The sequence below is a fragment of the Salmo trutta genome, chromosome 31 (genome assembly GCF_901001165.1).
Source record: "Salmo trutta chromosome 31, fSalTru1.1, whole genome shotgun sequence".
Classification (NCBI taxonomy): Eukaryota; Metazoa; Chordata; class Actinopteri; order Salmoniformes; family Salmonidae; genus Salmo; species Salmo trutta.
Genome location: NC_042987.1, coordinates 31,428,926 through 31,444,209, shown reverse-complemented (window position 1 = coordinate 31,444,209; position 15,284 = coordinate 31,428,926). Strand labels below are relative to the sequence as shown.

Sequence of the window (15,284 nt, the reverse complement as noted above, 5' to 3'; positions counted from 1 at the left end):
CACACTGGTGAACCTATAGGCCTTCAGTTTGTGACAGGTTTGTGATTCTGAAAGGACAGCAACCGTAATACCAATGAACTTTTGTAAAAACACAAAGGTCCAGTAGTGTAGTGGAGGGTATACTCAGGTATAAACCCAACACAATCTCACACTCAATTCATGCAAATATGTACAAATAGTATTTCAGCAGATTTTGTGTGTTATTGTGTGGCTTAATTTGTGTGAAAAGACACACGTTTTTTGTGCGACTTAATTAATAGGAAAATACACACATTTTTGTGCGACTTCATTCATAGGAAAATACATTTTTGGGGGACAAACTTAGGAACAATCTTTTGAAAGTTATTGGAGCAATGCATGATGGGGTTGTTGTTCTACACTGCCTTTTTTTGTGTCCCACATTTCTTAATTTAAAAACAAATGTGTTAACAACCCAATCTTGTTAATCAACCAGGTTGTCACCTAAATAATTACAATATAATAGTAGCCTTGTTGTTTTGTTTTTTTTATTAATGCCAATGCTGTTTTTTATGCTTGTTTTCACATAATACTTTGGAATACTTGTGCTATGTCGGATTTTATGAGGGTCGCCAAATTGGAGTAAAAAGCTTTATTTGTCTGTTTTTGTTTTGTGGTATCGATGAAGGTATATGATTGTTTTTTCAGTGGGCATTGCGTACAGTATACTCACTTCTTAATCCCTACTGATGCGTATCGAAGTAGTGTAGTGGAGGTATACGACTTATCAATTATGTAGTACAATAGGGAAACCATGCACAAAGCAGCCACACACATAACCTAGTTTCAGCTGAATATCATCTGCAGGCAGCAAGAGTGTGCAGCTCTCAGCTGGTTTTGGCATGGAGCAGCTCACAGAAGAATGACATCGGTAGCGGTAGGGTAGGAAAAACATTTCAACTTATGATATCAGCCAGTAAATGCTAACTAAGGCAACAACGGGTATGCAAACCAGGTCTTGAAAAAGTTTAGTCCACAGTGTTGGTTAGTTGGCTATTTGTGATGCTCAATTGTCATCATGTACTGTTTGCATCAGGGGCGTAGACATGGATGGGCCTGGTTGGACAGAGGCCCACCCACTGGGGAGCCGGGCCCTGACAGGCCCACCCAATCAGATTGATGTGGTTTAAGCATTGTTGTGGACTTAGACCATCACATTTTTGTATTTGTTTTATTTTTAAAAAGTGATATTTTGAGAGTGAAAATCTGAAAAATCTATAGGAAAACTCAAAGGACGAGGAGGCTACAATTCCCCATCTTGTTGATGTGCATAACCGAGGGAGTCTACCTTTTCATGGTTGTTACATCAATAAGACTGTAAAGTTCCCATATGTAAGAGGACTTCCGTGGTGTTTACATATTATCAAAAATCCATTCAGGTGTATTTTGTGGCTTTTGGTGAATGTGTTCTAATGATCTAAAGTCACACTGTTGCAACTGCCTGTAAACACACAGTCCAGTTCAAAGTGAATGATGACAGGCCCGTGTGACAAATGGCTTGTTTGTATAAAGGCCTACTGTAGCTCTGATCGGCTATACCGCACCGGTCTGTGAAGACTCCGTTCCTGGACAAGACAGATGTTTTTATTCTGTTCTATTTACTGCAGTGTAACGGCCGCTTTGCTAGAGAATTTTCACAAATGCCTTAGTAATTCCCAAACATTCTAAGAATTTTTGAAAAAGTGGAAATGACCAGATCTAAGCAGTGGTGTAAAGTACTTAAGTAAAAATACTTTAAAGTACTACTTAAGTAGTTTTTGGGGTATCTGTACATTACTTTGCTATTTATATTTTTGACAACTTTTACTTCACTACATTCCTAAAGAAAATGATGTACTTTTTACTCCATACATTTTCCCTGACACCCAAAAGTACTCGTTACATTTTAAATGCTTAGCAGGACAGGAAGTTGGTCCAATTCACGCACTAATCAAGAGAACATCCCTGGTCATCCCTACTGCCTGATCTGGCGGATTCACTAAACACAACATGCTTTGTTTGTAAATTATGTCTGAGTGTTGGAGTGTGCCCCTGGCTATCTGTCAATAAAAAACACAAGAGAATTGTGCCGTCTGGTTTGCTTAATATAAGGAATTTGAAATGATTTATACTTTTAATTTTACTTTTGATACTTAAGTACATTTTAGCAATTAAATGTACTTTTGATTCAGAAGTATATTTAAAACCAAATACTTTTAGACTTTTACACAAGTACTATTTTACTGGTTGACTTTCCCTTCTATTTGAGTCATTTTCTATTAAGGTATCTGTACTTTTAATCAAGTATGACAATTGGATATTCTTTCCACTACTGTATCTAAGTGGTTGCTTGTCAGAATATATATTTTTTAAAGTGCCATATTCCTCCTGGGGGTGTAAATGAACAGATTTGAATAAGATTTAATGTTGCTAAAATGCTGTCAGTTGCACTTTAAATGCAACAATGTTTCACATACAAGTTATTTTTGAAGAGATGGTTAACAACAGCTAGCGCACTGCAATAAAACACCCATGATGATAATTTGAAACTGAACTTCTTGTTGAAAGTTATTCTTCAAAAGGGAGAAGCTAACAAATTAGAACCAATATCCTCTTTGATAACACCTGCTGCAGCCGCTGCAATCTAGCCGACAACAAAAGCCAGCTAGTTAGATCATAGGAAACCTACTGCTCGCTATTGCTGAGTGACCTGTTGGCCTTCAAGAAGGAAGAAGTTCCCATACGTTTTTGTAAAAACTGTCCCTTCTCTTTAAGTCAAAATATGATTGGATGATTCCACTGTCGCCCCAAAATGTTGCCCTGATACAGTTGAATGGCAGATGCCTTTATTTAGCTTCTGATGGCCTAGCCAATGGCTGAATTAGCTAACTCGATTTATCTCCGCAGAGACCAGCAAAGAAAAATCCTGATTGGATTTTTTTTCTCTTCAGTGTTAACCCTTTCCTTTCCAACAAAAACAGAAGAGATTAAATCAGAACATCATTGAAAATAATATTATTATAATTATAATTATTATTTTATAAATCCCAAGCCCTTCTATGAATGCGTAAAGGCCCATTGTTCCCCACTGTGTTTGGGTTAGTAATATTTTGTAGAGTGGCTCTATTTTCCCTCAGCATGCATTTTTTTCTGTTCTGAATGTCTAAAGAATCCATATGTTGTTCTGAAATATGAACACAGAAATACTGGACATTTAGAACTCTTATTGTGGGAGTGATTTGATAAAATTACATCATGGTCTTGAATTGGACTCGCATTTTTCTGGTCTCGGTCTTGACTCTGTCTCGCCCCCCACCCCCACCCCCGTCTTGGTCTTGACTCGGACTCGATTTGCTCTGGTCTTGGTCTTGAATCAGTCTCGCTTTAGGTTGTCTCAAACACAACACTGTTGTATAGCCCGCCATTTAAAAAATTCATTGTGAAGCATTTGTGACACGCTACAGGCTGGCAGGAGCGCTCAGCATTTCAACAACATGCCTATACAGTTTGCATTGAGGTTGTATAAATGAAACGAAAAATGCCTTAGTCATTTCTTTTTAAATACGAGTTTGGCCAGTCTTTGGTTTTGAGTATCATGCAGTGAGCTAAGCATGCCTGGTTTGTTAATTTATCTTATCAGATTCTAAAACAGCTTCTAAAACTGCATATCTAAGGCTCTGCTCTGTCCTAGGAGTGAGGTTAAACGGTAGACAGGCTCTCTGCTATCCACTTTATGTTTGAATTATTATTCTGGGTATAGGGAAGGATCACTTGTTTTTTTCCAAGTGTTCAGGGAGGGTCAGGTAAAAATATATATTACTGAAGGGAGGGCCATCCATTTTCCTTTCAGAGAGGTCAGATTTTCTCCAGGTATCCCTCATCATAATTAACTTACAGTCACTTAGAGAGTTGCTGATGGCTTTGATTTCAGCGTCTCCTTTCTCATAAAATAGAAACAGTCAGTAGAAGACAGGGGGATGCCCTTTTTGAATCTGACCATAGGTTATCAAATAGTGTGAAGTGAAGTCATCTGTTGAGCGGACTGGTTGTCTGGGGACGAGCAATAAATAACATTCCTCCTGCACTGAGAGAATGCATATTTACATGCTTGATTAATGAAATGACGTTTGGTCATTGGGGATGAAGAGAAGCTAGTCAGTGTGATTGTTCAAACATGATGTCTCGCAACGCAAGGGAAATGTTATTTGTTTTACCCGTTGACCCAGTAACAGGTTCTGATAGGATAGGGCCCAGCTACATTATGTCTAAATGCTCAGCTGACTGATAGCAAAACCAACCAAAGTTCAGGAAGGTTGAAGAGGGACCAAGCTGATAAGAGCTGAATTAGTAGAATTGTGAACTCAGGATAGAAAAGACAGGAGCTAACCAGAAAAATAAATAGCAATGCAAAGTTAATGTCTGCTCGTTGTTATCTGCTGTCTTTTATATGCACAGTATTATCAGGAAACGTCTGTTTTTCAACGCTGGTTCATGCAACAGACATTAATGTAGACTAATCAAGAAAATACCCCTGGGGGACCCCAAAAGTATCTTCGGCAGTGTTTCAACCATGATAGGTTTTAATGAGGATCTAAAACTTTAGGTAGTCAAATGCTGAGGAATAGCAAAAGCATTGAAAATGAGGAAGCGATGCTCAAACTGAAGAAATGGCCCAAAAACATTTAAGATTGAGTCTCCCTGTGTGTTGGAAAAGTTCCAGCAGTGAACTTTGTGTGAGTAGTATAGTGTTTCATTAATGTTTTAAAGGAGACACGTAGAAAGGAAGCAAAAATCACTTTGACCTACAGTACCAGTCAAAAGTTTGGACACACCTATTCATTCAAGTGTTTTTCTTTATTTTTACTATTTTCTACATTGTAGAATAATAGTGAAGACATCAAAACTATGAAATAACACATATGGAATCATGTAGTAACCCCAAAATATATTTGAGATTCTTCGAAGTAGCCACCCTTTGCCTTAATGACAGCTTTGCACACTCTTGGCATTCTCTCAACCAGCTTCACCTGGAATGCTTTTCCAACAGTCTTGAAGGAGTTCCCACATATGCTGAGCACTGTTGGCTGCTTTTCCTTCACTCTGCATTCCAACTCATCCCAAACAATCTCAATTTGGTTGAGGTCGGGGGATTGTGGAGGCCAGGTCATCTGATGCAGCACTCCATCACTCTCCTTCTTGGTCAAATAGCCCTTACAAAGCCTGGAGGTGTGTTGGCTCATTGTCCTGTTGAAAAAGAAATGATAGTCCCACTGATCGCAAACCAGACACCTCCTCCATGCTTCACAGTGGGAACCACACATGGAGAGCATCCGTTCACCTACTCTGAGTCTCACAAAGACACAGCGGTTGGAACCAAAAATCTCAAATTTCGACTCATCAGACCAAAGGACAGATTTCCACCAGTCTAATATCCATTCCTTGTGTTTCTCTTCTTTCTATTGGTGTCCTTTAGTAGTGGTTTCTTTGCAGCAATTCGACCATGAAGGCCTGATTCACGTAGTCTCCTCTGAACAGTTGATGTTTAGATGTGTCTGTTACTTGAACTCTGTGAAGCATTTATTTGGGCTGCAATCTGAGCTGCAGTTATTCTAATGAACTTATCCTCTGCAGCAGAAGGAACTCTGGGTCTTCCATTCCTGTGGCGGTCCTCATGAGAGCCAGTTTCATCATAGCGCTTGATGGTTTTTGCGATTGCACTTGAAGAAACTTTCAAGGTTCTTGAAATGTTCTGGATTGACTGACCTTCATGTCTTAAAGTAATAATGGACTGTTGTTTCTCTTTGCTTGTTTGACCTGTTCTTGCCATAATATGGACTTTATCTTTTACCTAATAGGGCTATCCTTTTTATACCCACCCTACCTTGTCACAACACAACTGATTGGCTCAAACGCATTAAGAAGGAAAGAAATGTCCACAAATTAACTTTTAACAAGGCACACCTGCTAATTGAAATGCATTCCAGGTGACAACCTCATGAAGCTGGTTGAGAGGATGCCAAGAGTGTGCAAGCTGTCATCAAGGCAAATGGAGGCTACTTTGAAGAATCTCAAATATAAAATATATTTTGATTTGTTTAACACTTTTGTTACTACATGATTCGATATGTGTTTTTTCATAGTTTTGATGTCTACTATTATTCTACAATGTAGAAAATTACTATTCTACAATGTAGAAAATACTACAAATAAAGAAAAACCATTGAATAAATAGGTGTGTCCAAACTTTTGACTGGTACTGTAGTTTGTAATGGGATACCTTTCAGATTTATCACGCCACAGTGAGTACATCTGAAAGAGAGTGAATGTTAAAAACAGCTTAATTTCAAAGCCCGTTATAACACTGCCTCCTGACTAACCACACTCAACATCCAACGCCACCCACCCAAGTTTGCACAATGATGAAGACTGATTCAGATTTTCATTCCCTGCAAATTGTATACATTGGGTGGTAACAAGACCTTTCAAAACGTAAGATTGAGGGTGTTAATATCAGGTCTTGGCTGTGGTGAAATAGAGGATGGACTTTTAGTAAGCATGAACAAAGAACTTGGGGAATTTCCTGGTGTACATTAGCTGTACTTTTACCAAATGAAGACGGCAATATTTGTCAATATTTGTATATGTCCGGAGATTGATGACTTACTTATATTCAACTTCCCGGACACTTATGTCACACCCCTCATCAATCTACTGAAGTACTGGACATGTGAACTCAGTACATAGTACTCTATGCCATTGGCGGTCAGTGACGTTTAAGATGAGGGAGGTCACTTTTTTTTAATGAGCATTGCCTTATTTCTATTATAGCATATTGGATGAGTGTCATTGATAGTCCATTCACCCAGCTCAATATTACATTGATAGGTTTAGGCTACTATATGATTCTCACATTTTCCATATACCTATCATGAGGTTGCTAAAACTTAGCCTAAGAATGATAGTTCATAACGTAGGAGCACAGGTCGAGAGAAAAGGTGACAGACAGTGACATATTCAATACCACCTTGTGCACTCTTACCTGCATCTAGCTGATCTAGAGTGTAATCATTAATCCAACAGTTGCAAATGAGAGTCTCGATTGTACAAATTCAGGTATGTTTATCCCCATTTAATTCCGTTTGCTTCCATTTGTGAAACGTTTTTCAACAGAATCGGCGGAATGAATACACCCCTGATCACAGCATGATCATTTTGCTTGTTGTATAATTCCTTCTCGCATCTACATGCTTTCCTCCTCTCACCTTTTCCCTTCGCTTGTGGATTTCAGTGCACAACACATCAGCTGTCTGTAACCAGGTGGAAAAACCTTTCCAAGTCAAACCTTCATATCATAACCACTAATCGCTACACACAGCCTACATCATTAATGTCACCATGTTATCTAACGTCATAGCTATTCAACATAGCTACTAGAACTAACGTGTTAGTAAACCTGCTACAATCATGCAGTACACAGTTACACTGGTGGCAATAAATGTATAAAATCAAAAGTTTACCTTGACTTGGAAGAGTTACAGTGTTGGATAGCCATAGCCAGCTAGCTAACATAGCATCCCTTTCTGTTTGAGACAGATGTTTGAGTAGGCTAAACTAGCTAGCTACATTCTCTAGCCAAGAGAAAGTGAAAGTGAAAACAAAATATGAAATATAGCTAGCTAGTTCTCTCTCTCTCCCTCTCTCACTTGCTTCTCCTTCATTTATAAATAAATAAAAAAATGTTAAACTGTTCATATATTGTATTTCTCTCTCTTTGAGTCAACTACTCATCACATTTTATGCACTTTAGTGCTAGCTAGCTACAGCTTATGCTTTCAGTACTAGATTAGAGCTCTGATAGGTTGGAGGACGTCCTCCGGGAAGTTGTCATAATTACTGTGTGAGTCTATGGAACCATGAGCCTCCTAGGTTTTGTATTGAAGTCAATGTACCCAGAGGACGGAAACGAGCTGTCCTCTGGCTTCACCATGGTGCTGCCCTACAGAGTGCTGTTGAGGCTACTGTAGACCTTCATCAATTATTTGGTGACGTGAATATTTAGTATAGTTTTATCTAAAAAAGCGAACTTTTTTCATGTTTCGCCATTTTATTTTTATGAAATTCACTGAGGAGGATGGCCCTCCCCTCCCTCCTCTGAGGAGCCTCCAATGATGTATGCTTCCCAAAATGTGTTAACGCTTTAGAATACACAATTTGCAATTATATCAGTATATAAAATATTTTAATAAACATATGCAAATACACATTTGTACTGTATTTGTAAATGTTTATATTTATATGTTTATATTCAAATCTGTGTATATATACACTGTAAAATGTATTTTCAAATGGGCTATCCTCTGACTTTCATATTAAAATCTCTCTCACAATTTACAAAATAGGCCTTCTACACACCAAAATGTTGGGTTATATCCCAAAACAATTGTGTTATATATTGAGTTGTTTTGTTGAATGATTGTTGTTTATTAAGTTGTTTGATAGAAAAACCATCAGGTTAAGTTGCCCGCTACCTGTTTATTGTTTGTTATCTTTGTCGTTGATAAAAAATGAGATATGATGCTTATAATTATCAAACAGTATCTTTAGCATTATTTGTTCTCTTTATTTATCCAAACTTATCTGTATAATATTTCATTGTGGTTATCGAGATACAGTATTGCCTTTCACATTCCTTTCACATTAAATTACATTAAAATAAATTGTATTTATTGTTTAGAGATATGATATCTGTTCATGGTGCTGAGTTTACAATTCATGTCGTAATGTGTTCTGTGTGCTATTCTTACTGTTATGCAAAATCAAATACTTAGTTCATTTGTCCCGTAGGTCATTCAGTCTTTGGTCAAAGCCACTGTATAAATGGTTTAAAGCTACAGCTGCAAGATATTGGCTATCATATCTTTTACAGCACACCCTAACTTTGAAATATTATCTAGATGGTTTTCTGTAAAGCACAATAATTTCAAGTTCTTTTACTGTTGCTAAGGAATTAAACACATGGGGTAAACATAATTTGTGAGTAAAAAATATTTGTTGTAAAGTCTGTGCACATATGCATTCAGGCACAACAATCCACCAAACAGTAGGTGTAATATCCACACTACAGTAACTGACATTTTAAAAATACGTTTTTTTCCAGACAAACTTCCAAAATGTTTTGAAATAATACGATACATAGCATTACATTCAATTGAATACATATTTACAGTGATGTAAGGATCAAGCTAAATAGTGTAACATTGAAAACTACACTACAAACAATACAAATAAGTTTTAGACCCTGTTAAATAAATTACAATAAATAATATAATTTGTTACATAGTCTTGGAAGAATATGATATTATGGGCCACATGAGATTAACAAAGTTTATCTTCCAAATAAAATAGTACATTTCAGTCATCGCTCCACAGTAACTTCTCTCAAAATCCATAGGTGATGGATAATGTTGGGTATTTTTGTTTGCTTAGCTGTTGAAAAGAACACTAGTAATGTCACTAATTGAGCATGACATATGTTATTTTCTTACGTCCTTTGAAAACATTATCCATTCTATTTCAGTATGTAGCACTAAAGGAAAAGGTTTGTTCTGACTCTTTTTTATCCTTGCCTGGGCTTGCCCCGAAGGACTCAAGCACAGTGGCATTTGCTGACAATCAAGTCATTGTAGGGTGTGAGCTTCAACTTTCCCCAACTGTCATAGTGCATGAGGATCACAGGCTCGTAGGCTGCCGGCACGCAACAGGGGTGAGGTGTTGCTCCCTTGTTGATGTGGTGAAGACGAGACTTTGCCTGCGCGTGCATGCTGGCTGGCTTGTAGTTGTGTGGACAGGAGCCGTCGCAGAAATGCATGTTGTAACCAGCGGGGGCCACGACCCAGTCTGACCAGCCAATCTCCTTGAAGGACACATTAATGGATTTTCGGCAGCATCGACCGTCTTCGTCACAGTTGTCCTCTTTGTTGGACCGAGTCCGTCTTCTTCTGCCTGCTGATCTAGGTTCTACAAGGTCTACCTCCAGGACCATCTGAGGGGTCCTCTTGGGATCAGTTCCCTCTTCTAAGGCCAGTTCTACTTCCACAACCAGAGAGTGGCCGTTCGACCTCCCACTCCACTTACCAACCACAGTTCTGATGTCCAAAGTCAAATCACCAGTTCTTGCAGCGACCGTCTGAACAAGGCTCTCTGGGTGAATCAATAGAGAAGAGTTCAGCGGTTTCGTCTCATAGATCTTCACATGAACCTCATCCCTAATCGTGGGCTCGGCAGCTTTAGAACCATCCAACAGCTGTCTGTAGAGCTTCAGCTCAGCCCGGGCCAAAGTGAGCTCCTTCCTGATGTTTGGGTTCTTGTGGAATACAGCTCTGTACCAAAGCACATCTGATGGATGTTCCTCATCACGCCAAAGCACTTTGAGAGGCTCCACTGAAAGAGGTGAAAAGAGGGTTGTTACACAAATGCTCAAGTTCTTAGAATTACTGTCATGGTTTGAATAGGTTGTGCTTTTAAGAGTTGTAACAGATGTGTCTTGTCAAAAAAAGAAAGTGACGTCAAACGATTTAAAACAAAGCTTTGGAGAAGAGGTACTGTGTTACTATCAAGCCTTTGCTAAGACCAAATGTTAATGGTAGGCTTTTGTCGGGAGTGCACACAAAAATGAAGCCCTTTAAGACAAAATTGCTCCTCAGAGCATGACTCACTCATTCTCACAACATATGGTTTCAGAAAACACTCACAGGTACATTAAGATTAATTTAAAAAATGTGTTTGAAGGCTTTTCGTTAGTTTTGTCATAAAAGCGAATTTGAATTCTTCTTGAAATCACAAACGTGGGAGAATGTTTCGGTACACAGGTACACACCTTTTACAAAGCTCAGACCTTTTCTATAAGTTATTTATACACTTTGCATAAAGGCAAAATTCCATGCAGTCAAATCACTATCTAAAGCTTGAATGTCAACAGTCAGGTCCTGTATTGTGGTAGAAACCAGTACAGTAGCGATGTGTCTTTAAGTAAGGACCCACCAATGGCTGGATGAAGCACAGTGGATGCCCTCCTTGGGGAATGCTGGGTTTCCCCCTCCTGACTGGAGCTCCTTCTCAGCTGCCTCAGTGTTTCCCTGTAGAGCCTATGCATCCTCATCAGCTCCTCTTCTGAAGCCATTTCCCTGGGCCTGGCCTCCCTCTCCATCCCCATGGAGCTCAGGATCCCTGTCTTCACTGCCTCCAAGACCAAGGCCCTCTGGTTCTCCTCCTGCCCCAGGTGGGGTGTACCTTCTTGGGTGAGGCGGGGCCGGCCCTCCCCCTGACAGAGGCTGAAGAGGAGGACCACCCGAGAGAAGAGAAAGCACTGTGTGACTGAGCTAGGCATGGTAGGTTTGTTCTCAGAGGAGATGTCAATGTTATGAATGAAATTCCAGACATGCTTTCATATATACAGCTCCTGCATGGCCACACCTCTCCGCTGTCAGGTGAGCACTCCTTCCGCATTATACTGTATGTATTGTCATCATTATGTAAAGGATTTAAATGTATATGTATTTGTATATACAGTGCATTCGGAAAGTATTCAGACCCTTTCCCTTTCTCCACATTTTGTTAGGTTACAGCCTTATTCTAAAAATGATTAAATATTTTTTTCCCCCTCATCAATCTACATACAATACCCCATAATGACAAAGTGAAAATGGGTTTGTAGATATTTTTTGCAAATTTATTAAAAATAAAAAAACAGAAATACCTTATTTACATAAGTATTCAGACCCTTTGCTATGAGACTCGAAATTGAGCTCAGGTGCATCCTGTTTCCATTGATCATCCTTGAGATGTTTCTACAACTTGATTGGTAAATCACCTGTGGTAAATTAAATTGATTGGACATGATTTGGAATGGCACACACCTGTCTATAAGGTCCCACAGTTGACAGTGCAGGTTAGAGCAAAAACTAAGCCATGAGGTCGAAGGAATTGTCCGTAGAGCTCCGAGACAGGATTGTGTCAAGGCACAGATCTGGTGAAGGGTACCAAAAAATGTCTGCAGCATTGAAGGTCCCCAAGAACAGTGGCTGGCCAAACTGAGCAATCGGTAAAAACCACATGACAGCCCAATTGGAGCTGCGAAAAGGCACCTAAAGGATTCTCAGACCATGAGAAACAAGATTCTCTGGATTGAACTCTTTGGCATGAATGCCAAGCTTCACGTCAGGAGGAAACCTGCCACCATTCCTACGGTGAAGCATGGTGGTGGCAGCATCATGCTGTGGGGATGTTTTTCGGAGGCAGGGACTGGGTGACTAGTCAGGATCGAGGGAAAGATGAACGGAGCAAAGTACAGAGATCCTTGATGAAAACCTGCTCCAGAGCTCTCAGGACCTCAGACTGGGGCGAAGGTTTACCTTCCAACAGGACAACGACCCTAAGCACACAGCCAAGACAACACAGAAGTGGCTTTGGGGCAAGTCTCTGAATGTCCTTGAGTGGCCCAGTCAGAGCCCGGACTTGAACCAGATCGAACATCTCTGGAGAGACCTGAAAATAACTGTGCAGTGATGTTCCCCATCCAAACCGGCAAAGCTTGAGAGGATGTGCAGAGAAGGGAGAAACTCCCCAAATACAGGTGTGCCAACCTTGTAGCGTCATTCCAGAGAAGACTCGAGGCTTTAATCACTGCTAACAGTGCTTCAGCAAAGTACTGAGTAAAGGGTCTGAATACTTATGTAAATGTGATATTTTATTATTATTATTTTTTATCTGTTTTTGCTTTGTAATTATGGGGTATTGTCTGTAGATTGAAGAGGAAAAAAACAATTCGATCCATTTTAGAATAAAATAGAAATATATTTTAAATTCTTCAAAGTAGCCACCCTTTTCCTTGATGACAGCTTTGCACACTCTTGGCATTCTCTCAACCAGCATCATAAGGAATGCTTTTCCAACAGTCTTGAAGGAGTTCCCACATATGCTGAGCACTTGTTGGCTGCTTTTCCTTCACTCTGCGTTCCTACTCATCCCAAACCATCTCAATTGGTTTGAGGTCGGGTGATTGTGGAGGCCAGGTCATCTGATGCAGCACTCCATCACTCTCCTTCTTGGTCAAATAGCCCTTACACAGCCTGGAGGTGTATTTTGTGTTATTGTCCTGTTGAAAAACAAATGATAGTCCCACTGATCGCAAACCAGATGGGATGGCGTATCGCTGCAGAATGCTGTGGTAGCCATGCTGGTTAAGTGGGCCTTGAATTCTAAATAAATCACAAAGCAAAGCACCCCCACACCATCACACCTCCTCCTCACAAAGACACGGCGGTTGGAACCAAAAATCCCAAATTTGGACTCATCAGACCAAAGTACAGATTTCCATCGGTCTAATGTCCATTACTCGTGTTTCTTGGCCAAATGTTGTTTTATTTTTTTTAAATGTAACCTTTATTTAACTAGGCAAGTCAGTTAAGAACAAATGCTTATTTACAATGACGGGTTACCGGGGAACAGTGGGTTAACTGCCTTGTTCAGGGGCAGAACGACAGACTTTTACCTTGTCAGCTCGGGGATTCAATCTGGCACAATGCTCTAACCAACAGGCTACCTGAAGAAAGTCTCTTCTTCTTATTGGTGTCCTTTAGTGGTGTATATTTATTTAGCTTATACTGACGCATCATTTGTCAAGTAAATGACGTACACTACTGTATATCCTGTAATCATTCATTATAGTGGATGGATCTGTGGAGAGGGTTCTACCTGGAAGCCAAAAGGGTTCTACCTGGAACCAAAAGGGTTCTTCAAAGGGTTCTCCTATGGGGATAGCCGAATAACCCTTTTAAGTTCTAGATAGCACCTTTTTTTCTAACAGTCACTGACATGATGAAATAATCATGTGCTCTGTGAATTCCACCTTGGGGCTAAAAGTGTGTGAAAGGTGACCAAGTATGAATCATCGGCAGACCGACAGTGACATAACATTTCTCATGACAGGCTATTGAGTAATCAGCCTTAAGCCAACTGCCAGCATTACAAAGGAAATGTTCTATTTTTGAGACTGGATGGCAAACTGCAACAATTTCATCACCTGTGAACTGATGATAGAGCACTGCCTCTCCCATCACATTCTGGATTCCACAAGGGCAATAGCATGTTTGAAGTGACAGTGTTGTATAGCCTATCAGGGTTGGACTTAATTCGAATTAGGGGCAGTCAATTCAGGAAGTGATTTGAATTAAAAATTCAGAAATGTAAAACTTTTAAAATAAATAGCTACTTTTCAGTTTATTGAGAAGTCATTGAAAATAAATGCCCTTTTTCAGATGATTTAATTGTAATTTTTGTTTACTTCCTCAATTGACTGCCTTCAATTGGCATTGATCCCAACCCTGTCGCCTATATGGGTGACCACTCATTCTTCACTTAATTTTCAATGCCATCTAATTTACGGAATGGGTGGACATTTGGGCATGCTCTTTTCAAGAGTTGGTATATGTATTTAGAAGGTGTATTGTTGAGTAGCTTGAATCGTTTTATAAGAACGTATCAGTATTTTACATTTTTTGCTCATGGCATAACTATCATTTTATAGCAATTATTTTATACAATGTAGCAATGTCAATGCAGGTCTCACAAGCAAAGATGTCACTTTGGGTCAATTCTATTTAATTGAGCTTTCAATTAAGTTTTCAATTCATGAATTATTACATTTCTTGAATATCTACAATCTGAATAGGTTTGAACCATAGTCATTCATAAGAAACATAAGCGCTAGTGAGCATTCTCTTCCCAAATATCTCACCCAATTGCCCCTGAAATGTGTTTCATTAGGAAGGACCTGAATTTTGCTGACAATGTGACCTTACCTGGAAAAACTCTAAGCCCTACTTAGATAACATTCAACTTCATACAGATGTAGGATCTTAATTTGATCATCCTGTTGCAGGAAAACTTTACCACAATGCAGGAAATGTAAGACTTGTAGTGTATTTGACATTTAAAAAGGCTTCTGAAATGTGTAATTTCCACTTATAAATTTCATACTTAATTTTTACTTACGAATTTTTTTTTTTTATATATATATATATATATATTTCACCTTTATTTAACCAGGTAAGCTTGTTGAGAACAAGTTCTCATTTACAACTGCGACCTGGCCAAGATAAAACAAAGCAGTGCGACACAAACAACAGAAAAAAAGAAAGACTATATACAGTGTGAGCAAATGGTGTGAGGAGGTAGGCAATAAATAGGCCATAGTAGCGAAGTAATTACAATTTAGCAGATTAACACTG

At 39.2% G+C, this 15,284-nt stretch overlaps 1 protein-coding gene across 1 annotated transcript; it reads right to left on the bottom strand.

Annotated features, from left to right (window-relative positions):
* Positions 1 to 8,600: 8,600 nt before the first annotated feature.
* Positions 8,601 to 11,445, bottom strand: LOC115169952 (growth/differentiation factor 3-like). Its single transcript, XM_029726116.1, has 2 exons — positions 11,038 to 11,445; positions 8,601 to 10,437 (listed from the first exon to the last, which is right to left on the bottom strand). The coding sequence occupies exons 1-2, from the start codon at positions 11,381 to 11,383 to the stop codon at positions 9,644 to 9,646; spliced, it is 1,140 nt and encodes a 379-aa protein (XP_029581976.1). The 5' UTR covers positions 11,384 to 11,445; the 3' UTR covers positions 8,601 to 9,643.
* Between the last annotated feature and the right edge of the window lie 3,839 nt (positions 11,446 to 15,284).

What these genes read in the sequence shown, in the direction of transcription:
- LOC115169952 (XM_029726116.1), bottom strand. Translation starts at nt 11,383, where the DNA reads ATGCCTAGCTCAGTCACACAGTGCTTTCTCTTCTCTCGGGTGGTCCTC. An exon ending in TGTGCTTCATCCAGCCATTG is followed by an intron (nt 10,438 to 11,037) that starts GTGGGTCCTTAC and finishes CACCTCTTTCAG; the next exon opens with TGGAGCCTCTCAAAGTGCTT.